At 36.1% G+C, this 26,212-nt stretch overlaps 1 protein-coding gene across 7 annotated transcripts in view; it reads left to right on the forward strand.

Moving 5' to 3' along the window:
* Positions 1-26,212, forward strand: part of EPHA7 (EPH receptor A7) — a 165,813-nt gene that overhangs the window by 49,305 nt on the left and 90,296 nt on the right. For all 7 annotated transcript variants that reach the window (XM_015621678.2, XM_015621674.2, XM_015621680.2 and 4 more), the window contains exons 4-5: positions 4,870-5,025; positions 5,890-6,225. In XM_015621678.2, the coding sequence (XP_015477164.1) occupies positions 4,870-5,025; positions 5,890-6,225 (492 nt within the window). The remainder of the gene's footprint in view (positions 1-4,869; positions 5,026-5,889; positions 6,226-26,212) is intronic.

Raw genomic sequence — 26,212 nt, forward strand, 5'->3', positions numbered from 1 at the left:
TAGTGTTTATAGTGAAAAAGCCACATAAAAATTAATAGTACTTAACACATCCTTGTTCTCTTTTCTCCTGTCCCTCAAGTGATGCTCTAGGGTAGTGTTTGTTGCCCTCTACATGTGCCTTCATTCCCTTCTCTAGAGGTCCTTTGACTTTTTTTTTTAATATAAATATGAAAAGAAACATATACATTATTTGATCTCTAGCAGACCACTAAAGCATGTGGTGAGCTCACAGCAGAGAAGCTGCTTTTTTTCTCCATTAGGTGCAGTCAGCAGCTTATGCCACAGATGTGGCATCACAGTTCTTGTTAGTGTGTGTTAATTCCTCATTATTTACTTTTGGCTTTGCAAAATTCCATCATTTACAGTATTTGTGTAGTCCCTTAAGGGATACCAAACATACTAGGTGAAAGTGTTTGCAAATGCCCTGACTGCAGTGGCATATGTTAAACACGTTTCCAAGTGGCACTGCGTGCTGATGCTGCAGCCCAGCCCTGTGCCAGGCCCTACTGTCGCGATACAGCCTTGTTACAGCCGAGTGCCTACTGGATGTACCAGAAGAAAGCAACTTAGTCCAAACCCAGGAAGACTGCTGGTATGGTTTCCTGGAGGGTCTTTCGTTGTGTACATGAGAATAGCGTACTGCTTTCTCTAGTGTTTCCTCAGTCTCAAACCCCCAACTCCAGGAAAGCTCTCTCATCCGAGAGATTTTGTTTGCACTGTCTTTGTAGTTCACACTGGAGCTCTGCCAGCTTCCCAACAAGAAAAGCCTCTGTTTCTTGGAGGAAGTGAGAAGATTTGCTCTGAGGAGCAGCCATGGCTATTGCAGACAAGTGAACAAGTCCAAGGAACTGGTCAGTGATGGACAGTCCCTAATGGCTTAGAGGCTAAGATACTAAGCGAAGAATTGTGCCTTGGCTGAAGCAAGACTTTCTTCTGATTTATTGTTGATTTTGTAGTATATGGGGAAAAAATTAAAACCTAATTGTCTTGCTTTAAGCTGCTTGAGGTCAGGCAGGTAGGTGCTATTCTGTGTCTTTGTGCTGTCAGTTACATGTAAGACTTTAGAGTAGCTATTTGAACAAAATAGGAGCTTCATCTGGGAAGAGCTGGTCTATTAAATTAGCAGCTGTAAATGACACAACAGAGTGAATGGAAGAGAATTGTATTTTGTGCTGCCTTTCTTGCCTTTCTCCCTACCCCTGCGCTGCCTCTTATAATACCCCAGGAGCCCTTCAGTTGCAAAACTACTGCTGGATTTTAACTTGCTTGAGGAACATCAAATTGAGTTCACGTTTTAATCAGATCAGCAATGATGAGGATTAGAGCTACAACATCAGAGTGCCGTCTCACCAGTTATATGCCCCTGCATATCTTCTGTCATTGCTTGAGTTCTGTGCCTTGACTTATAATTTAGGCTCCCTTTATAGGGGAGAAGTGCAGCTAATGACTGCTTTCCTGTACTAATGAAATGAAATATTAAAATGGATGTGATCAAATGCCATTTGAGTTGCCTGAAGCTTTGCCATGAGATACTTTTGTGAAATAGTATCTTTATTTATCACCTTTAGATTTGCATGTACTCTGAGTGTTGTTTGGCTAATGTGTTTGTTTTTGTTTTTTTACAATTAACATTTTTTTAATGTTCCTTATGGAGGTAGCAGCAGTGAGGATTTTATACCACCTGTCCCAGTAATCCTTAAAATATTACATGAATAACTAAATTGAATTAAAATATGTAGAATTAAAATAGTGTAGAACAAAACTAAACTACTCATAAATAAAAGACTCCACTGTGTCAATTTGGCAAGGGAGGAGAAAAGGGAGGGAAAAAAAAAAATCAAACTGGTATTTTTGAATGATTCTTTCCCGTCTGTTATCTGTGTAGCTGACTGGCAGGTTCTCACACCTTCATAAGTGGTTTGTGCAACACTGTGTTAGTAGAGTTTTCAGTTGTAATTTTCTTTTCAAGGACAATGGTATGTGTTAAGAACAGAGAAGGACCCACAGGTCCCCAGTTTTTAAGCAATAGAAGTGTTCTACTGCTAGCCTGAAAAAAAAAAAAATTGAGAAATTTAATTTTATGAAGAAAGTTGGGTGAATAATTTAGTTGTATTCCTCCAATGAGTACCTTCAATTACAGTGTACAGCCCTGCATACCCTCCTTTCTGAAGAACTACAAAGTTTTTTAAATCCTCTCTAAATGTGGTATTCTCATACTGTTACAAAATTCAGTTCTGGAATATTCTGCCCCTTATATCTCTGGGATTTATAAGTTAAAGGGATGGTTATTAAATGTCGTCACAAGCCTCTTAGTGGACAAAAAGCTAATGGAATGGTAGCATGATATGAATGCCTGAACCTGCCTCCTGTGTTATGCTGTGCGGGAGAATAATTGGCTTTCAGTCATGTAAACTAGTCACAGACACTCAGACCCTTTGAACTCTAATAAGAAATGCACACTTACTTTAAATAGCGAGTGACTAAGCATATAAATGTCTTGATCAAGTCATCGGGGAAAAAAAAAAAACAAACCAAAACTGAAAAGGAGTTTTCTGTTTACGTTTTGTTATTTCTGTCTGAAATCTTTATTTTACTCTCTGCATCTTTGCCGTGTTAAGTTCCCCGCTGAGAGGGACAGACTGGAAACACAGTAGGGATCTTTGCCTTTTAAGTTGCTCTTTGCTTTGCAGAGGACTACATGTTGGAAGTTCCGGTGTATTTGTCTAGTGTTTTGTTTGGTATAAGAGGAACACGACAATTTAAGAAAGGCAGGAAACTATTATTTGGTAATTTTAGTTGCATTTCTATTGCAAGTACTAGAAAAAGAGGACAGAAGTTTAAATGTCTTAAGGTACATGCATACAAATCCACTCAGCTTTTCTGTGCTTTGGTCAGAAAAGTCTGAAACAACCTTGGATGAAGGTATAAAAGGATAATTTTGAGTTTAATTTGCCACAGCTGTGAATTCACAGGTCATGTTTATCTACAGTGATTCTCCAAAATTCTTTTTGTTGTCTTTTCTAAATAGCTTGTATAATAGCTACTGTGGCACAATCATGCTATAGCATATTTTATAAGCAGGACTAGATTTTCTTCTAATGCAAACTTGTGCCCCTTTGTCAGAATCAAAGGCTACAAGCTTTGCATGCTAATTGGCTCTGCGAAATAATTTAGCTTCCATCCACTGGTTGTTTTTTTTTTTCCAGCACAACAAAACAACAAACTCTAAATGTTATGACAATTTTAAGCATATTTTTCTTAAAAAAACCAATATATTGATAGAGTAATAGAAACCCTGAATTTCCTATTGGTGTGATCCATTGTTGATTTACGTAATTCATCAGCTTTAATCTACTGTTGTCTTAAGTGTTGCTGCATTTATTTTTTTTCTCTGTTGCATAAAATAATCAGACTAATATGACTTGAGTTGCTTTAGCAACACCATGGGTCCAGTCCAAAGGCTGTTAAAGTCAAAGGTACTCCTCATTGACTTAGTGAGCTCTGGATAAAGTTCATTGTTTTCATGCTCTTTCCATCAATGCAGTATCAGACAACTGAAATAACTGTTCCAAATATCAGTGTCTTTTGATACTTTGCGTTTCTGTTCTGAGAAAATATCCAAGCAAATATGAGTGTAACCAAAGTAAATTCTCTCCTTCTGAATACAGAATGACTATTTAACTAGCTTTAATATTTTGATACCCAGTACAAATTTTCCCCCGCTGTCCCTTTCTTTTGCATACAGGTGGTGGCTTAAGAAGGTTAGACTGTCTGTTAGGGTTGGAAGGCAAAAAAAAAAATGGAGTGAAATAGTCTGGTTGAAAATACCTCTGCTTTATTAGAAGGTTCTGGAGGACTTTTTGTGTTTTGTTTTGCATGTTGACAGTGTTTGTAGGTTTGCCTGTAACCTCAGTGCTGAAACTGAGTCTTAATCTGTTTTCAGTTTTAGTGTTGTCTGATCCGCACTTCCCTCTTCCTCATTCCCTCAGTTCTCATAGTTTATACATTCTTAAGCTGGCTGTCTAGGTTGCAGTGCTCTGCTTGCAAGTCTAATGGCAGGTTTGTTTTGTGTGTATTTCTGCCTTGGGAACCATGGCAGTAGATTCAAGAAGTATTTCTAAACATCAGTGTTGTAACCCAACACATTTTTTAATTTCATGGGTTCACTGTGGGCATATCAAAGCAAGAAATTCTCTTAGATGCATATTTTCTATTGTCTACCTTTTGTCTTTTTCTTGAAAGTTTCAATAAGTTAATTTCAATCTACTTATCTCTTTATGTGAAACAGGGAAAACAATTGGGCAGTTTATGCTGTCTGCTCTCCTCCTCTTTCTTTGTGTTCCTACGAGAGCCATCTTTTAAATGAATGTTCATGCCTCATTCTTTCCTTAGGATCAGGGTTTGCTTCTGGGTTACAGCTTCTTTGGGTTTCTGAGATCAGGGAAGAATAAATTTTGCTCCAAACCAACTTGTTCAGATACCATAAACACTTCAGTGGCCTTAGAGCAGATCTCAACAGAGTTTTCCTTTTGTTTAGGCCTATTGCAGGCATCCAGATATTTCACACCATTATTTTACTTTTCTTTGGTGAAAAACAGATGCTTCTTGTATTTATGTGGCCCACTGTTTTAAAATATTGTACTGCCAGCTGCTGAGGTACATACAGTATACACTTGAACTCATAAAAATGCCACAAAATCATTAACAGCATCATCTGAAGAAAAAGATATTGTGAGCTTATCTTGCTTGAGCCAGCATAGCAGAATGGGTAGTTTAGATGTTTACAGAAATGTGTACCTCACGTGACAGAAACAAAAAGAGATCAAGTCCATGCAAATCTAAATCTTCATTGGTTTTTTTCTGCTTTAGCGTGTGGCCGTGGGTTCTACAAATCCTCCTCACAAGACCTGCAGTGCTCCCGCTGCCCTACTCACAGCTTCTCTGACAAGGAAGGATCCTCCAGATGCGACTGTGAAGATAGCTATTATAGAGCACCTTCTGATCCACCATATGTCGCATGCACAAGTGAGTGAGTCATGAATTTAATAGTAAAGGACGTTGCTTAACCAACCAGGTGCAGCCACTTGCGGCGAGTAGTTTTGTCTGGCTTTTTGTGTGTTTGAAAAGTACATTTGCAATGGTAAAAGAAATTGAAAGGCAGAGGGAAAAAGGGTTGACAGTGAATACAGAATCAGCATAAATATAATTTTCAAGTTTGCTTGATACAGCATTGGAAAACATTGCATGTTGCATAAGTGCATAACTCACTGTAATAGATACAGTACAGGCCCAGTTCTCCCTAAATTGTTGTAGACAAATGTGCATTATGTGATATAATACCAAAATTAGTAATGTAAAAAATGAGAAGTAACCTCTGTGGAGCTGCACTTTGATTGAACAGTAATTGGATCTGACTTAACCTTCTAACTGCAAATAGATTGGCCTACACAGATTGGTGGTTCAAACAGTGGAGTCTCCTAAGTCTGAAACATCACTAAAAATCTGTAAATCATATCAGAGCTTATAACAAAATAATAGATGCATCTTGTGCATTTAGTAGAGATGAACAAATCCCATTTTTGGAAAACCTGTAAAAGAGAACTTTTAAGGTATATTAACCATTCCTTCTAATTACACAGAGGAGAAATAGCTAAAATCAGTTGCAGTAAATATACAGACAATTGTTATTCTGATGTCTTAATGGAAAATAAATAAAGCTCTTACCAAATGAGTTCAAGAAAGCTTTTATGCAGCCTGTACTAAAAATAATGAAATGTTTATGTGAAGAAAAATGCTTCAACTGTTTTCTGTCTCAGTAATTAAAATGCTACCTGTGTGTCCCACTGTGGTTTTGTGTAATTACCCTGGACTTCTTTGTGTTTTATGTAGGACCTCCATCTGCACCACAGAATCTAATTTTCAATATCAACCAGACTACTGTGAGTTTGGAGTGGAGTCCTCCTGCTGACAACGGGGGAAGAAGTGATGTGACCTACCGCATTTTGTGCAAGAGGTGCAGCTGGGAGCAGGGCGAGTGCGTTCCCTGTGGGAGTAACATTGGATATATGCCCCAGCAAACTGGATTAGTAGATAACTATGTCACTGTCATGGACCTGCTAGCTCATGCTAACTACACGTTTGAAGTTGAAGCTGTGAATGGGGTTTCTGACTTGAGTCGTTCCCAGAGGCTTTTTGCAGCTGTCAGTATTACTACCGGCCAAGCAGGTAAGTTTTCATCACTTATGAATCTCAACACTGTGAGACTGAGAGAAATTTGGAACATGCAAACTATAGATGCAATAAATCAGGAGCATGTTTGGTGTGTTCTGGCTCATTAATCTTTTCACCTTGCCAGCTATTTAATTTGAGGTTATACTATTTCAGGATAACCTGACCTGTTTCTTGGCCTCAGGATTGCTTTCAGAAAACATTCACAAAAGACTTAAAGAAGATGCGCAGCTTTGCTATTAAATAGAATTTCCTAACTTAGGAACTTTTTTTGCTTGTTATTGTTATTGTTCTTACTTCCTTATAGTTAATTCCCTAGTATTTGAAGGTAAAAAAATAGATGTGACAGTTGTATGTAGACTTCTCTTTCAAATTTTTTAAACACGTATGGGAGTCCTAGGTCACTGGAAGATGATTCGGATTTCTGATAGCATTTTCAGTGTTGATGTTTTCCCTCAGGACAATATTTCTGATTTATCTTATATTTCCAGATATTTGATTATGAGATGCAATGAGAATGTGATGATTATTCTTTGTTTCTTCTATTTATCATAATCTGACAGGTGAAATGTCAGGGGAAATAAAATCAAACCAGCATATCACCCCAGGGAAAAAAGGGGCTTTAGTTGTCTGAAGCTGAATGAAAAAAAAGAATTCTCAGATTTAGGTTACTGAACTGGTGAGTTGCTTGTTGATAAAATTACAGGCAATGGTGTGCTGTGGTCTTAAAGACAGGGTAATAAAGCTAACCTTTTGTAATTTGGATAATCTTAAACTGAATATTATTTGCAAGATCTGGCTTTTGAAGAAATGCTGTAAAGTAATAAAGTCAAATAAGTATAAACTCAGTAACTGATGTGATGCTTCCTATAACAACAGCTGACTAGTATTTTAGAAGATACTTTATACTTATATCTTGGAGGAAATTTCAGTGACTGTGAATCATGCTTGCTTTTTTTTTTTTTGCTTTTTTTTTTTTTTAAGTGCAGTAGAAATGATCCCTTTAAAGTAATGTTTTGAACTAAGAACAAACTCACCAAATAGGTTAAACGAACAAACAGGAAAAACTGTAGTTATTTTGTACTTTAAAGATAGTAATCTGAAAAAAAAAAAAAAAGGACAAGAGATTTAGTTCAAAACCTTTCTTCCCTCCCCCCAAGTTTAGGACAGTTGATATGGTTGTTAAAGTTAGGCTGCAGTATTTATGGGATATCTAATCTCTCTATAGTGCTCTCATGGATTCCAAATGCGCATTTAATATTATTTTGGAGCCATCTCTGTGGCTGAAGGGATTGGTCTCTGTGTTCATTCAGTTCTTGAAGTTTATGATGAGATTTTCAGCACAGAAAACTTACCCTGAAACTATTTTTGCACTGCAGATGATATTACTTTGGCACCTTGATTTTTCATCTTCAGAATAATTCTCCAAACATGCACAGGTGGACAGTGTTCTGCTCTTTATAGATGGCTGTACAGAACTATCACATGAAGAAGAGGATTTGGACTTTTTCCCATTTAGTGGAATCAAATTTGCTTTACTTTATGTGCTTTGATGGTTCAGTGGCACACAGGGTAAAGGAAGAAACAGTGCAATTTAGTGGCTAGTATCACATCTTAGGAAGATGAAAAAGCCTTAATCAGAAGTTTGTTGTGTTTTCCCCAAGATAACACGTTATAGTTCATTATTTGTGTTGTCATAGTCATGGATTTACAGGGCTTTTATTAGGCCAGAAGATAAAATATGGTTATCCTGTGCTATCTTATAAGTAATACAAACTGTGTGATTTTATGAAATGATCCTCACATCAAGCCCAGAGATGTTAGTGAAACTATAGCTTGCTCTGTAGTTTCTATAGCTCTAATATAACTATATTACAGACAAATCTAGACTGTACTAAAGATTTAAATTAATCAAAAAATCTTCAACCTCATAGACAAGCTTTGTAAAACCATGAAGCAGGAGATCTGACTCTGTTCCTTCCCTCCTCTCCAGTTTACTGTGGGATTATGCACAGACCAGCGTTTCCCAGGATTTGACACTGCTTAGAGAAAGGGTACAACTGAAGCTTTGCCTGTTTAGCACTTCTGAATATAAAGATTTAAAGGATTCCAATTTGGCATCTAAAAGGAATATACGTAGGGGACAGATCTGGGGAAAAAAAAAAAAAAAGGCTTTAAGCTCTTTGTTGCAGTTTTCTCTATAAAATGAAGGTAACCTTCACTTTTCCTTACCAAACTCTTCAAGATTTTTTGATTAGAAGTGCCACACAAATGCAGCTCTATTTTTTTTTTTTCACAGAATTACAAATTTTGCGTTAAAGGGAATACAGATGTTCAGAAAAAAATGCATTTAGCAAAAGGAAAGACCTCTTCTACTTTATTTTTGCAACAGCATGTTTTGGATCCTAATACTGATTTCTTTGGTTTCTTAAGGAGGAAAATATTTTAGGTGGAACAGATTGATGACTATAATTGAACAGAAAGAGACTGGTTGCTCAAAGGAGACTGTTATGCTTCTGTGTTTCTCTTTTATTTTACCATGGAGAGAAAGAAAATGTTGGATTTATTTATAGCCAAGTAAACTAGGATTCATGCAGCTCTCATTTGTTCCTGTGTGACTGTTCTATACTTCTGGCAAAACTGACTTTTTCTATGCCCATATTGCTTTTTATGTGTGTAAATGTGTCTAACTAAACCTTCTTCACATGTTATTATGCTAACACAATAGGTGGCTATATATAATTATTGGGTTCACCAGTTGCACAGAGGATTGCAATGAGGTTTTCCCTTTGTAGTTTTGGTTTAATTGAATTGCTCCTTTGTGGCTGTAGTCACAAAATTCAAATCATTGTGTAATGATAACAGGAAATTATTGATAAAAGAATGGGGTTATAGAATATATTCAGTGTTTCTTCACCCACATGTAACAAGCTTCTGATGAGACAAAGAGATCATGCCACATAAAAGAACCAGGTGGTAGATAAAAAACTATTTATATTTGTAGAAATAACACAATAAAATGACTGCAAGTGGGTACATTACACATCACTTATATATATATATATATATATATACACACACGTATGACACATTGCTATTCATTCCTTGTTTTAAAAACACTTTGTGACTAGGCTATCAGTTGTCATATGGCATATTTTTATGCTTCAGCCAAGAACCATGAGGCTTTTGGTTTTTCTTTGTTTTCTTTTTTTTGACAAGATTAAGTACACTAAGTGCCCCAGGAGTAAACCATCTTGTTTCATATCTTGCCTATCCAGCGTCATATAAAGAATACAGGATGTCATCCCAGTTCTACAGGCTGATCTATGAGAACCTCTGAATCCTTGTAGAATTCAGATTTGAATGGGACTAAGCTCTCATTACAATAAACAAATGTACTAAAGAGCTGCACTTGGTGAACAGCCAACAAGCACTGCCTATGCAAGCTTATTGAATGGGTTTTTACCAAAGATAAAATTGACCACTTCCCTAGTAAGATATTCCCCTTTCAGTTGTACTGGTCATTCCTTTTGATCCATCAAATTCCTTCCCAAGTTTTACTTTTTTTCCATACAACACCCAGAAGATGAATGGAAATTGGGTAGCTTTCACTGCTGATGAATATTTGTTGTATTTCAGCATTCATGCTTTTGCATTTTACAAAATATGCTTCAATAATAATTTTATAATTTTTCTGTTGACATTTTTGCAAAGATAGTATGTTTTTTAAACTGTGTTTCTGCATCCTTTCCTCTAGAACCTTACCTGAATGAACAATGGACTTACCTCTGGTAAAGGGTTATATACACCCAACCTACCCTTGCCTTGATAAAGCTTAGGATATTTTAAGTGAATACCAAAATTTATCAGAGTTTGAGAAAATTTAAGATTGTGTCCTGAGCTAGTTTAAATTGTCTTTATAGTCATTGAAAAGAAAAAATCATATCCAAGGGGACACTCATCTTGCCTTATTACCATAAGTAAGACAAACAGAAGTTAAAATGTAATGCCAATAACTGTCCCTAAATGTACTCATTGCTCTTGTGCAGGGAGCACTTGCTTAATGCTTGCTGCTTCTTCACAGCAAGAGAAAGGTGCCCCATAGCACTCTTAGGTCATGCTGTGCCTTCAGATGCACTTAATGCTGACAACTTCAAGTGGTTAAAAAACCCTGATTCAGTTCCCTAATCAAGGCTTAGTCTTGAAAAACATTCTTTTTTAGTAACAATTTCCTTTGTATATGTTGATTTGCTGCTATTCCATTTTTACATCTTAGAGTTCAATTTTAAGACCTTTTTCCTACAAAAAAAAGCAGATCCCAAATTTCACAGTTAAAAAAAAAAATAAAGGAAGCTGAATTCTTCAGGTTGGCATTATCCCAGCAACTTGAACTGTAAAAACCATTACATGCTTTAAATCATGACTACTAGCAGCAGCACCATTGATTTACATGACAAGAAGAAATGGCTGAATGCATAAATGCAAATCTGTGGGATGGGTTCTGCCTTTCTTAGGTAATTCTGCAGTCTTTCTAAATGAGAGGGACACTTCACATTCTCTCATGTTACATTCTCCTTTCATTCTTGCTGCTTAAAATTTTTCTTTTCTTCGTTTCTTTACACTTTTTCCCCAGCTCTCAATTATCCCTACTCATTTTTTAAAGTCTCTTCTTTCATATCCTCTACTGCTCACCATCTATTTGTTTCCTGTTCCCTGTCAGTCTCACTTAAGCCTGACTTTTCTTCAGCAATGAACTGTCCCCCAGCAGAGGCAGCAATCAAGAAGATTGATGCCTGCGGCTTTCCCAGTCACTATGACCTCAGTGTTCTACTCTATTCTCACTTCCCTCCTTTCCCCAGGCCATTTTGGTTTCTTCCCATACTGCCACCAAGTTGTTTTAATCTACCTTCATCTGCATCTTCCATCCAATGTTCACTTCTGGTGCTACATGACAGCTTATTACAAATAGCTTCAGTGTTCAGCTTAACGTTTCTTCAATGTTTTCCCATTTCAGTGGACTTCCTTTAGCTGTAGGTTTCCTTGGCTATTTCCTGCTAATGACTTTACTTTTCAAGCTATGCTTCATCTCCAAAAGTCCGACTGTAGATCAGTTTTCACACATTGATACAACTACATCATCAATACTTTTTTTTTTGAAAGCAATGCCTCATGTAAAAAGAATTCAGATTATAAAAATAATGTTTTCTTTTTACCAAATGTGTTCCACCTGTTGAGCTGGGGGAATTATTTTACAGAAGGTCACTTTCCAAATGTAATATTCACTAAATGCTTTCATTAAACTGGGGTTTTTAGAAACATATATGTGATGATGACAGTATTTTGGGTTACCTTTTTTTGCTTATTTTTTTTAATGGGAGCTATATGGATATCTGTGCTTATTCTTAATAATATTTAAGATATATTTTAGTATTTAATTTTTTTTTCCTAGACCAGTAGGCAGAGAGCATATCTGTGTAAATATTCTGCACTCCATGGTCATCAACTAAAAAGGGAAAAATGAGAGTAGAAATAAGTTGCATGTGATAGTTGCTATTCTACTTTTTTAGATGTCTTTTCAGTTCATTAAAAGAATGGATTGGGTTATTTCTGTGGAGTTAAGACTGCCTATTGATCTGCAATCACATTACCCTGAACTAATATCACAGAATTTTTTACAGGAGGTGATAACTGAGTTTATACCTGAATAAAACTGATGGATAAAAACTTGATAAGAATTTTAGTCTCTGTATAGCAAATACCATCAGATCAGGGAAAGCAGTTTGTTCGTTCAGTGATTGTATCAGGTCATATTTAATATTGTGACATCCACAAGGTTACAGAGATACTACAGAATTGCAAGGTTGGGGCATTATTATTAGGTTATTAAATGTTAGATTTTTCTTCAGGAGTTTCACAGAGAAGGAAACATCTGTCTAGGATGTAATATGGCATGGTACGGCACATATATTTGAGAGTTTCAATGACATTTTATATACATACACAGAACATGTATATTCACAAAAGATTTGGAAGGACAAGCAGTATGTTTTATAAGAAAATGTACCAGAGAGTAGCTAACTGATATTAATTCCCTTTTTTTTTCCTATTATTTAGTTCTAATTTGTTCCCATATTTTTCACTGAAAGATAAGAGAGATAAAAAGCAAGCAGATGCTAACTGTGTTGCTTAGGGTCTGATCCTGCACCGCTGAAGTCAGTGGAAGCTTTGTCATTGACTTCAATAGGAGCAGGATTTGAACCTCATGCTCTATCAGAACACACAGGAACAAAAGCAATGGGCTCTCTGTCATCCTGAAAGGAAATTTTAACTTCATATCACATTTTGAGTCTGACTATGTCAGGGTTTTGCATGTCAGTTTGTGGCTGAATGTAATTTGGATTTTTTTGTACAGCATACTAAAAATATGTTGTTGGGGTTTTTTGTTGGGGTTTGTTTTTTGGTTGTTTTTTTTTTGTTTTTTTTTTTCTTAAATGGATATCAGAACTCTTGCCTGTCCAGGTGTATCATAAAAGCTTTTTTGGAAGAGATACAATTTTTGCTAAGAAACTCTTTTTTTCCTCTATAAGGACTATGTGAGTTTTACAATAGTTAGAAGTGAAAAGAATGGGAAGCTACACTCTAGTGTAACTACACAAAGATAAAGTAAAGCTTCAGCTTCACAGAAACAGGGCTCCAAATTAGAAATGGTCTGATTAAGCTATGTATGTTGAATGTTTGGTGGCAACCTGCTCAGAGAAGCATGACAGCCGCGGGGCTATTGACTTTGCTGTGCACTAAGCTATTGAAAAAGCAGGTTATGTCACCATGGTCTAATGTACACTACTCAAGAATAATTTCACCAGCTGCACAATAAAAAACTATATACTTGAGGAAGAAAATGAGAACCATAAAGTTCAATGTAGCCACAGAAAAGAGGGATTACTTTACTGATGTCGCACTAAAGACTAGGAGCCCCTCTTCTCTTTTAAAAACATGGACCAGCTATCTCCTCAATATTTATGAGTTAAACTGATTGTGTTCATAAAAACAGTGGTGAAAAATTAATCCTGATCTGAAAAAGCAAGTGTATGTTTTAACATCACACTGTCTATGACCAGTCTCTGAAAGATCTGTGAAATTAAAGAGCTCTACTTGTGACACCTGCTGGGTAAGTTTTTAAACCCTCATAAATATGCCTGGCTTCTTTTTTCACTTCATCCATAGTTACATTTTCTTTTTCTCATGGGCACAGGTTCTTTTCAATAGAGTAGAAACTCTTTGCACTTTATTATACTTTTTGGGAACTTCAGTGCATCGTTCTGTTATGACCCAGGTAGTGTCAAAGACTTTCAAGATAGATGCACTAAAAAGACAAAAAAAAAATCACATGATGTATTTATACTTGGTGATACACATTCTAGAGCAGCTAATTAACTTATGTGCAAAGAGTATCCACAGATAACCAAAGAGGTCCACAGACCTTTGATTTTCAGAGCAGAACAACATCTCCAGATATTCCTTTTACTGCTTCCTGTGAACTGTAGTATGGCAACTGGATGCAGGATATAAATAGGTGCAGGACATCATCAGTAGGAACTCTGAACTCAGTGTTGTTTGTTTGTTTCAGACCTTTTGAAGAATTCAAGTGCCATTGTTATTAGAACAAACAAAACCCTTTAAGTGCTCAGGTGCTTTTTCAGTGAGAAATGAACATCACTGTTGAAAGGCACTATGCAAGTGCATAAGTGCTACCAAATGTGAAATCCTAATTAAGGTTGAATGTAGTGAATTACTAAAGTCTGAGACTGTAACATCTATATAGTGAAGCATTTGATGACAGCAAGGCATGGAGCCAACCTTCTGAAATATTAGACTCCTGTGGAAATCTTTAGAAGAGAGAAGGTAGCTTGTATAGGGAGAGCTAAAAAAGTCTCTTCATTAAGCTTAAATGATGGCATGTAGAATTGTCCAGCAATGTAAGGCAGTGTATTTCCCTTTTTTAATATGAATTCTCTTTAGAAACAGAGCCAGAGATTGTGCTGCTTCTCTTTTGGAGCACATCATATTTTATTCAGTTACTTATTTTATATTTGTTGCGTGTGCCAATAAGCCTCCTTTTTTAGAAGGAAAAACAGATTTGGCTAAATGGGCCCTCAGTGGAAAAATACAACTCTTCCTATTCTGGCTCATGGCCTTCTGGCAGTATTAATGGCCCAAGAACAAATGTTTCACCTCTTTCAGGAAAGGGTGAAGATAGTCAAATTCTGTGAAGAGCTGGGTATGATCTTTCTGATTCCAGTGGAAAAATAAGAAGGGGAGACATCTCCCTTATTAGAGCATTGCTGACTTACCCGCTATGACAACCCATGGGTGTCAGCAGATTTTTCAGGTACTGGAATAGTCTCAGCAATTAATAGTCTGGACAATTTTTGCCAACTTTGACACATTGCTGCCCTATGTAATTTCTTCTGCTTTGTATGTGATAGAACCAGCCCTGAATCCATAGGGCATATTCATAACAGAACAGTTTTATCTACTACTCTTCAGTATATGTATTGTTTTGTACAGTTAAGCATTTCTGTAGTCTTCCCCTGTAACAGTCAAAATACCTAATTGCTTCTATTTCCAGAGAGAACTCCCAGGGCAATTTACTGAGGAAGCCATGGTTGAAGGCTGCGAATTGACGACAATAAAAGTGTTATCCCAAGTTCAATAGTTAATGTTAAGATAGGAGATGCTGATTATCTTTTTCTTTGCTTCGTTAGTGATGAATGGAAGCAAATTTGATGCAGACAGCAATCTGGTGGAATGATGCAGAGCTATCTATGAAAACATCTGTACTAATCCACCAATGCTGTAAATTATAGCTACAAGCAAACGACATTGATCCAGGAGGATCATTAACAGCTTTAACCAACTGATCCAAGTAATAGGGTAAATGAGAGAACATTATCAAGATCTGATTTTTACAGCTGTCAACTACAATTGCTAAAACATGGTTGCCACTTCCTCTCAACTTCAACCATTTTATGACTTAAATTTAGTATATCCTATTGTGGTCAGACAACGAGGATCAATTAAGTGGTAAAATACGCAGGAAAAAATTGCCCAGTGATCATGCACTCCATTTACCAGGAGGTCAGTCACAAAGGGAGAGATAATTGCTGCAAGCCAGCAAAATTAATCGGGGATGAGCCAGAAAGGATGATGTATGTTCTGTGACAAAGTACGTGACAGAGATGTACGTATAAACCTGTAGCTACTTGCCTTGTTGAGGACACAAGGACGAGAGAAGGAGACATGTGAAAAACAATTAGCATGGCTTCAGAGTGAGCAATTCTTAATTATCCATAACATGTCGACATCAGATAATTAGTGTCCCAATTTTTAACAATATTTGGTCATTAACTACAGTAGAATAAGAAAGATCAAGAACAGAGCCATTTGTCTGAGCTAAGTGTTACATAATGGTGTCTACATGTGAACATAATACAACTAAATCATGCTCATGGTAATGACACAGAAATCTTCTTATTGAGGGACCAATATGAATGTCCTAAATTAGAGCTTATAACAAGCTGCTTTTTATATCTCCATAAGGTCGTTTCTTTGTATTGGCAGCCTGCAAAATAAACTTTAGTGATAGCTCTAGTTTTAAACTCCCTGACTTGCTGTTTTTCATTTCTACATTTAAATTTCCACAGCAAGTGTTGCAAGTTGTATGATTTAGACCATTTTAATATTAATGCTAATTAAGAAAAGGTAATTTCTAGCTCAGTTTTCTAAACATCAAAGATTCTGTGAGCATGCTAAATCCATATCTCTTTGGAAAATTTTCCTTCACCTCCTTTATCCTCTGTCAACAGTTTTTGACCATTTTTAACTATGTTTGATAGAGAGGTAGAAATCTTAAGATCTTACCTGTAGTCAGTGGGTCGATAAAGACCTCATTCCCTACTGAATGAGGTAAATCATGTGTGAGAGACAAGAGAATCAACATGTGCAGAAACACAGAAAATCTTAAGAAAAAATAGTCGCAGAACTGCTCCAATTTTTCCAGTGTTAATACAAGAAATCTTAGAAGTGCAGAATGGGATGTTTCATATCTTGCTTCCATCTTGTTTCTGCTATATAAGCAAAAGAGAGGGAGAGACAGATACACACGTTTGCATTCACGCACACACCTACATGTACCTCAATTTCCTTTTAATCACTCTTTCCTCTGTCCTGTTAATGTATTTTTCAGAATTTTAAAGACAGATTTCACTTCCTCTTAAGTAAGTTTAAGGTTAGGGATGAGGTTCTGTCACTGTGATTTTTAGCTTTGCTTTGTATGACCCTTACTAAACTCTTACCTGCGTTTCAACAGCTTGTACAAAATTATCCATTGAATACGGTGTTTTCTTTCATATGTGTGTATTTGCAGCATCAGGCCCTTCGGTTTCTGTATCTGCCATCTCATGTCTGCTGATGGATCTATTTGCCATCTCCCCTTTTGACCTTTTCTGTCTGTCTGTTGCCTAAACGTTTCTTTTTTTATTTTTCAGAGAATACCATTTCCTAATGCATCAAGGAGAGCTCATATTTTCCATAGCACCCAAGCTCCTATCAGGCAGTAGTGGCTGAGTCAGCAGTGCAGATTCAAAGCTAGTAAACTCTGATGCTTATGTAGAGAAACGCCATTTATTTTGCTAAAGAGTCTATTTAAGTTCATACAGCCTCTAATCATGGCTGTGAAATGAGGAATTGGATGCTGATATTTCAGAGCCAGTACAGTAATGATGTGTCTCTGTGGACCTCCTGTGGAATTATTCCAAATATTCCCTTGTGTAGCTGAGATCAAAATTTCACCCTTAGTTCTAATTTTTTGTATTGCAGCTTAACTGATAATGAAGAGGGAAAAGTGTCATTGCACTTTACATTGTGTAGAGTTAATCACATGTAGTATTTTAGGGCTAAACGTTCTGCTCTTTGATGTTGGCATTAAACATTAGCGTTTTAATCTTTGGTGGATATTTACATTGTTGTAGTCAGTGGAGATTGATAGGTTTCTTTAGGGAGTGATTTGGAACAGGAGCCAAGTTTAGGAATTGTGCATCGATTCATCCTTAATTACAGAGGAAGCGTTAGATTACCTTCCCTATTTAGCCACCTAAATTAACAGGCAAAAGTTGATGGCTTGAATGCCCTCTTCCTCCTACCCTCCACATACACCAATGTTAATTTCTACCACAATGTTAACATTAAATATTGACATGATTTTATTTATTTTCAAGAAAACACTGAGCATGCAAACAAATTTTAAAATAGTTTGTCTGTTGGATATTAAAACTCTAAAAAATAATTTGCTTGTCTTATTAGCAATTCATGTTATTAAGACTCTTTGAAGCTGTTTACCAGGGACTGAATTAACCAAGGTGCTTAGTGAGGATATTCATATGCAGGTGTGTCCTAAAAATAGGGGTATTTCACTTGATTGCTGTTTATAGCTTTAATGTTAAAAATGTTTTAAAAATATAAAATACTTGTTATGTGATTTATTTTTATTGTAATGCTAGTTAAGAGTCCCCATTAGGAGGGCAGCAGGTGCCTTACTGCTTATTTTGCCTACAGTAATGCAGTGATGGCCACCCGTCAGTGTTACAACCTTCCACGTAAAAACATGAATTTGATCAGCCATGCAGTGGCACAGAACAATTACAGTCAGATAACCTTCAATGAGCAATAAGTAGAGAAAGTGAACTCCTTCACCAAGCTCTTAGGAGATGTTTCTCAGTGTTCTCCCTAGCAGGTACCCCAGGCTCTCAGAATATTGATACATTCACAGTTCTTTGGAGGGTAAATTCTGTACGCTAGAGAGACTACCTTTCAGACCTATACTGAGATGGTGGTGGTGATCTCTCAGGCAGACATGTCCCATCCCATTTAGCAATCTATAGATCTAAATTGATAGCTCAAACTCCACTGAAATACCAGCAGAAAGGCTGTGGGACTCTTAAAGAAATTAATGGGTGTTCCCTGTTTGCCAAATTTAAGCCTGCTCAAAAGAGATCAGGATTCATCTGCTGTTCCTGGCATGTCAAGGCTCATTCTTGCAGTTATGAACTAATAAAAATAAGTTAACTTATTTTTCACTCAAAACAGTGTTCCCATGTTGAGATTGCCAGAATTCTGCCAACTAGCTAAGTATGCTAACAGACTTAACAGTATGGACAAGCATGTGTTCATACGCCATTCTCAACTCTAGCACCATTTACTTTACTAGATTAAGTTTACCTAGTCTCCTGAGGTAAATTTATAGATCAGGAGGTCTATAAAATTTGACTTCTTGCAAAATACTGTAATGGGCTAATCTCAAAGTGATAAACCTATTCATAAAATCAGCACAGCTCCTTTTCTGGGGGAAATTCCACAGCTGCCAACTGCAGTAAGGTTGGTAAACTGGTACCATGCCTCTCTTGGTCACATGGTCATACATTCTGTGAATGTAGAACGCTCCTGGGAACAATTATAACTTGTTTCATAAATTCTGTTTTGAAAAAGGGTTATGCTTTCCATTGGACCCACAGAAAGTGCTTCAGTTTGTAGTTCCTACTTTAACGTTTGCATTATGTTTCAGTAATGACTTAAATTTTCTTTTCCTCTACTCACTATCAAACGTATGGAAGGCAAAAATATTCAGAGAATGTATAAAATAGTTTTGAAGCTGTTGATAAAACACACAGAACTGTTGTTTCAAAATGTAGGAAGACCTCAAGTATATTTTTGATAGAAGAAATTAAGTAAAGAATGCTTTTTAGACATTCTCTTACCTATTTATGCTGTGATTCAGAGTCAGTGCTAAGTTTCTCTTTAACTCTCATAGGTATCTGAGCCATTTAAAATGACTACTAAGGACAAATAGGGTGGCACAAAATTGCTTTCCATTGAACTACCTCTGAACAGTCAGTATTATTCAGTATCATAACCTAGAGAGCTAGCACACATTAAAATTAAAAAAAAAAGGCGTAAGGAGAAGGTGGTAATTATTGAAATTTTTTCATACATAGATGCTTTTTCATATATTCTAATAGTCTCAGATTTTGCATCTAATATAAGGTTATTTAGAAATTTTCTGTAAAAGCTTGGGATTTGGAAAATGTTTATCCATGTAAATGCTCCATTTTCTTCAAATACAGAATGAATATTTAGGAATTTGCATAAACTAGCTGTAAAAAATGACTTGATCCTGTGGTTTTGGGGTTTTTTTCTGTGTTCAGAAGTGCATGTAGTGTAATGTTTTGAACTTCATTGGTGCATCTCAGGGGGAGTTTTGGTGTAAAAGGAGTGGATTTTGACCCATGGAGCTGTAGAAAGTAAAAGTCAGTGATCTCCATTAGACTGTATATCCCGCTGGGTAGTATCGGTTGCCCTTTTGTTATTGTAAGCTCTTTCTCTTACTTTTACTGTTTAAATAAATATATTGAAGCCAAAGAGTTAATGACAAATTCAGGAAGTCTTGACTTAACGGTGATGAAGTGAGATGCGTTTTGTGCCATTCAATGTACACAATTTATAGCCCCGTTTGATTACCGCGGCATGTCCTCCGCCTGTAAGGATTGCACCCGGGGGACCAGTCAACTTATTAATTCATCACTTGCTGCCTTTCATGGTGCAATAGCCCTTTATGGTGTACAAGCAGAGAGATCCTGGAATCTGAAGGCTGCCAGCCGACTGGTTCCACTCTAGCTGCCCCTTTGTGTGCAGGCACAATGCTGGTAGCTTTTCCCTGGGCTCCTCTTTCTCGGAGGCCGCCTTACCCTCCTTTTGTCCTACAATAGGAGCATGGTTACAGGGACTTCCAGGGAGGACTGGCCCTCCACAAGTTAACCTGTAGCTTTTTTAAGTGCCTTTTGATTTATCTGTCACCTGATCCATCAGCAATGAATAATTTTCATGGAAGGTGCACTTTAATTACCTTCCCATTTGACTAGCATTATCATGCCCTATCTAGGTAATTAATCTCACAAAGTATCCAATTTCAGTCTTTATTGCTGGCAGGCAGGCCTTCTGAATTATATGTGCTTGAATGGGCATTGGGTCTGTTGTTAAACCAAATAGGCCATGAAACAAATTTTGGGTCCTTTCTTTTTTTTGTCCTTTTTNTTTTTTTTTTTTTTTTTTTTTTTTTTTTTTTTCCCTTAGCTTAATGGGTTCGTACAGATGTTGTGGTCTAGTTGCTTTTGTTGACAGTTGAGATTTGCATAACGTAAAGCAGGAAAGGGCAATGCTAGAAAATGGTTGCTGATAAAAAAAATATAATTAAAAGCACAGATCATAAAAGTCAATCAGTCTCTGAAGAAATAGTTACCAGGTTGTGAAACTAGGTACCAAAAATAATAATTTTTTTGCTCTTGAATAATGTATAACACTCGCAGTATGAGCTCTGTATGCCAAAGTTACTTTGTAGAACTGGTGCATTCCCAGGATAAATAAGAAGTCCCCCTCCCAATATCAGATTAAGGATTTCAAATTGTGTTCAGATTTGTGTTTCATTGCTCTGTGGGTAAAAGATAGACCTTTAAAAAATGTACTATTGAAGCAGAAGATTAAATAATACTGTCATAAATTTGTAGGTGAGGTTATTCTTTTTTTCATATGTCTGTCTCATTAAAAAAGGGTGAAGAACTAAGGTATTTGGAAAACTGAAAAAAATTGCCTCAGTGGTTAAAAATTAATAATTGCATGGTGCAAATCTTTAATTTGGTTGCCTACAGTTTAGACACAGTGAGTATTTTGGAAATTACTTTCTAATTTTTCTGAAAGTGTTTTTTCCCTTCTCTGTTTCCTCTCAGTTTCTTTCCCATTCCCTAACAGGAAAAAAAAAAAAAAGTTTATTTTTTTCAAATGTTTTGACAGAAAAAAGCTTCAGATGCAGCTGAGAATTCCTTGAAAATTTTCACAAGTCCATTTCCTGGAAATAAATTTACTCACTATATCACTGAAGCTGATAAAGTAGTATGTTAGTTTCTTGATTTAAGTACAGAACAGAATTGATGGGTTGGAAAAAATAAATAATGGGATTAATAAAATATGGGGATTTGTGAGGGAAATTATGAAATCTTAAAATCGTAAGATTTTTTTGTTGTTATTGTTTTTAAGTTATCCAAAGCAATCTTTATGATGCTTATAACTAAAAGCCCTTGAAAGAAGCAGACACTTTTACAAAGGCAGAATTGAACCTGTAACACAGTTTTTTTATAGCAGGACTTCTTAAAAATAATAATTTTATTATGTGACAGGTTATTTTCTTATTTAATGGAGGTACATTTTTATTTTTTTTAATCAAAAGTTCTCATTACACGGGAAAAACTTGTATAATTGTGGTGTATGCTTAGAATTATTTTAAGGGAAAAAAATCTGAAAATATTTAAGTGAATGTAAAGTGGAGACAACTGTGTTTAACCATGTAACTCTTGCTTCTACCACTTTGAACTTCAGAGCATTGGAACAATAAACAGCATGGAGATTGATACTGGAATGCAGAATCTTTCACCTTTAGGTCACCAATTCAAATTCAGTAAACCAGTGACCAAAAATTGTTACCATATGAAAGTTGTTTGTGAACTGTGTGGAATTTAAATTATGATCTCAGTTAATTTTCTTCTTCATAAACTTCATCATAAGCAAGGCTTTTGGCAGTCACTCAAAAGAGATGGTAAGATTAAAGGAGAATGACCCAGTAAACTTTTCACTCCTGGTCATGATCCCTTCAGGTGAACATAGTGACTGGAGAGTTTTTGGTTGCTGATGTGCATTGTACTTATTCTTTGGATAAAGACAAAACTTTAGTAGGTTTTCTCTTTAAATAGCATATTTTAATTAACTTGTGTCTTCAGAGGCAGATACTGACCCAGTGTTTTAGACTACCAGTCTCATGGGTGCTCCTGTAGCTTGAATTACATTCAAACCTAAACCATTCGTTGAATATAAAGAGAAAACAATTGACTGCCTTTTCTTTTTAAGCAGCTTCACAAAATGATAAACAGAGCTCTCCAGTGTGCCAGGAAAGAACATATTTTGGTAGTTACCAAATGGCTCCTGCCTTATACTCATATATTGCGAGTATAGTAGCTCTTTTCAGTCACAGGAATATAAAAAGCCTTGAAAAAAAACCTTTAAAGGACTTGAATAAAGTATGGTCATTTGCAGAGCATGAAGGATCTTTTCCAGCTGCCAAGCTGCTGCACTTTAGCTTTGCTGCTGATTTCCAAGGGATATGTAATATTTGGTCTGAAAGTGTATGTGTTCCCAGGTTTCACAGCTGGTGTTGAGACAAGATACAGGGTGCTTAATTAAGCTCTCTCAAAGTATGTTGCTTTAACAGCTTTCTTCAGAATGGTGATAGAGCAAAAGCCATGCACAAAATAGCCATTTTGAAAGGTCATTTAAGGTACTGTACAACAGCTCTTGTCTGTAAAGAGGAGAATGGTCTGCTGGTTCAGGCAGTGGACTGCGGCTCTTGAGATCCATGATAAATTACATAGTCATTCCCATAGGCATCTTGTGTTACTTGGGATAAATGACTTAATCTCTCCATGACACTGTTCTTCACCAGAAGAATAAGGATAATAGAACTTCTTTGCATCAAAGAAGCATTGTGAGGAAAAATCCATTAATGACTGTGAGGCGTTCAGATACTATTTTGCTAGTGGCTTTATAAATACAAAGATAGGTTAAAGTTATCTATCTTCCATGATTTGTTTTTTCTGGGGTTTTATCCTTTTCTTGTTAAAATGTAAAATAGAATTAAGCTCTTGTTTTCATGTAAATCTAGAGGTATTGGTGTTTTTTCTCCAGTAATGGTGAAATTCTTTTTGGGTAGAATTCTTCTAAACCCCCTAAACAGACTTATTCATCCCTCTAGATCTAAATCCTTCTACATTTTAAACAGAGATTTTAAACAGGACTAGTCCAGTGTGTCACCAGCTTTTTGAGAAAGCTTACATCTCCTGCAGCTCTGCTGGATGGGCTGGGTAGCTGCCAGTGTTGCATATGAAAGAAAGAAATCTCACCAGGAGTCTTGAAGCTTTCAGACAGATAGAGCAGGTAGCAAACCCTTAAGGATATTTTATTAATACATTACCTTATTAAAAAAAAAAGTCCTGAGATTGTGAGCTTTCTGAAATAGTTTGTTCTTTCTGTAACTTCGCTTTTAATAACTAATAATTGTGACTTTTATTGGCAACCTTACCCTTGTGAATCTTTATGCAGTATCTAGGAAAGTCTTTCATTGGATAAAACTAGGACTTTAATACTGCAGTTTTCAAACTGTAGCACTGATGCATTCCTTGATTCCCTAATTGCACCTGGGAAGATCATTAGCTGCAACATGGTTGCAGTTAATAAGCTGTTCACCCAGTACTCTAAAATAACAAGATTGGTCACATTAAACTGAATTTTCATGCCTAATATTTTTTCTCACTCCACTACTCCAAATGGGAGGAATAATTTTATGGAGACAGCTCCGTTGCTTTTGTGTCTTTCATGTGGAAAGATCTTTGGTTTGTTTTATATTGGAAGTATCATAAAGCTTAGGTGTCACCTTTCTGCCACATTGCAACATCATTAAAGCTCAAGAGTTTATTCAGACATATGGGCATAAGCTTCTGTTCCAATGGCTGCAGGGCAGGTGATTTTAAATCTGATTGTCTCTAAGATGACACAAAAGTAGGTGTAAAGAACAGCAGGGGATACTAAACTTTGGAGATTAATTTTGTTATTTTTGGGTTTTTTTGAAGTATAGATAACGTCATGTATAGTCAGCAAATCTAAACCACTAATGTTAGGAGGTAATCACAGAGTAAATTTTAGGTGCCAACACAGAGGACAATTTCCCATATCTCCAGCTGAGGATGAGCAAAGTCAGAAGCATCAAGCCTTGGCCTCCTGGTTCCTCCATCAACACTTTCTTAAAGCCAGCATTCTTCCTCACACATTTGCTGTGTGAAGCTGTGATTGCTTTGCCACCTTCTGTTGACTTAGCCATAAGGGGAAGAAGGAAACTCAGATGCTCAGCTGAAGCTTTGGGGCTTCTACTTATTTGGGTCCTGTGATGAGAGAACTCCCACCCAGTGGTATATTCCCCTCTTCTGGCCTTGCACAAATATTTTCTTTTCTTAACGATTGGTTAAATGATGTTTCTCACTAGGGGGAACAGGGATCTTCTGAAAGCAGTTTCTTTATTAATCTTGATTTTAAAAACTTTGGGTAAAAGACTGAAGGGGAAGTAAAGTGCATACTGCTGAAGAAAAAAATCAACTAACAAACCATTTTTAAAGCATCCTCTAGATTCTTTTTGAGTTAATGTTTTGCATTTGAACAATTGGTTAATAACATTTATGATATAGCCAGCTTTGTAGTGGTACAACCCCAAATATATTAAGGGTAGATAAATCTCTTTAACGCCTTGTCTACATTTCAGGGTGTTGTAGACAACTTAGCACTGTCCTGTCATGGTGGGAATAAGCTGTCCTTGCACATATCTGTTTTAACCTGAAATTCTATGTGTTTTTCTAGTCCTCTTTTCTTTCCCTTCTTTCTTATGTCAGTGACAGCATTGTTTAGTGAAATAACAGTGCATCACCAGTGTTTGTGGAATTTTACAGTTACAGAGGTCATGAATATTTCTCAGAAGATGAAACATCACAGTCTACTTACAGGGTGAATTCCAAAGTTTTTCAGAATTACTGTTATAGCAGTTGTAAATGAGGGTTTTAGCTGACATCTCTATCAATTGATATGGTTCAGGTTCTTGTAAAAAAATAGGATTTATATGAAATAAAGAGATATCCTCATGGTTTTTGAGATGCAGAGAGTAGAATTTAGCAGTCCACTAAATACCATATTTTCTAAAATTTTCTCTACAGTAGTGAGAAAAGACATTATTCTTTAAAAAGAAGACAGGAATTGTGCACTCTTTATCTTTTCCTGTGCAGCACAAAAATGTATTCAGTTTAATGGAATGCCATAATGCACTCCTAAACTGTCAGATTTCTAAATATGAGCCATACATCATGACAGTGCAGAACAATGTATTTTGTACCAAAGCAGTTCTATTAGAGAAAGTGAAAATATGTTAATCCTACCTTGATCATCAGGGACCCATATGAATTTGCATTATTCTGTTAACCTTGAAATGAGTAGGTGATATAATTTTTTAATTTTTTAAAGAAAAATCTATTCAACTGCAAACAATATTTTTCTTTGACAGTGTTATTAATGACTGCACAGACATCAGTAATTATTATTTGAACATATGCAAAATATTAAAAATCTCAGAGGAGCTTGTGTTACACATTGTTATTTTAGTTTTGCCCAAGGGAATTTTCTAAGGTTTGTGTGGGTTTGTTTTGTTTTGGGTTTTTGTTAGGTTTTTTGTTTGTTTATTGTGTTTTGGGTTTTTTTGTTGTTTTTTTTTGTTGTTGTTTGTAACTTACATCCATTTCGAGTTAGAATACTAATTTTTTTATTGTATCCTATAGCTCTCAGTTTTTGGTGCCTACATATTTCACTGAAATGTAAGCCAGTGCTGGAAAATATGGCCACAGAACTGTTATACAGATTTATAGATTATTGCATTGAATTGTCTCAAGTGTAAATTCATACTAGGAACAGCTGAAAATGCAGTTCTAAAATACATTTTAACCTTTCGGGAAATTAACCTTTTAGGTAATCAACACTAATTGTATTATTAAATCCATTTCAGGGGAGGGATATGAAGGGAAAAAAGAAAGTAGTAATGTAAGATGATTACAAGTGTTACAGTGGGTAAAATGATTAAATTTTTTTTGTTAGAGTTTATAAATTAAAATACAGCCAGGCAGATCTAATACTGCAAAACGTAACAGTAGTTAGATTTTGGTAACTAGTTATAAATTAAAAGAAAGCTATTCAGATATCCTCATCACATAAGAGATCTTGGGGAATTTGATTTGGGTTTTTT

This window comes from Parus major, chromosome 3 (genome assembly GCF_001522545.3).
Source record: "Parus major isolate Abel chromosome 3, Parus_major1.1, whole genome shotgun sequence".
Lineage (NCBI taxonomy): Eukaryota > Metazoa > Chordata > Aves > Passeriformes > Paridae > Parus > Parus major.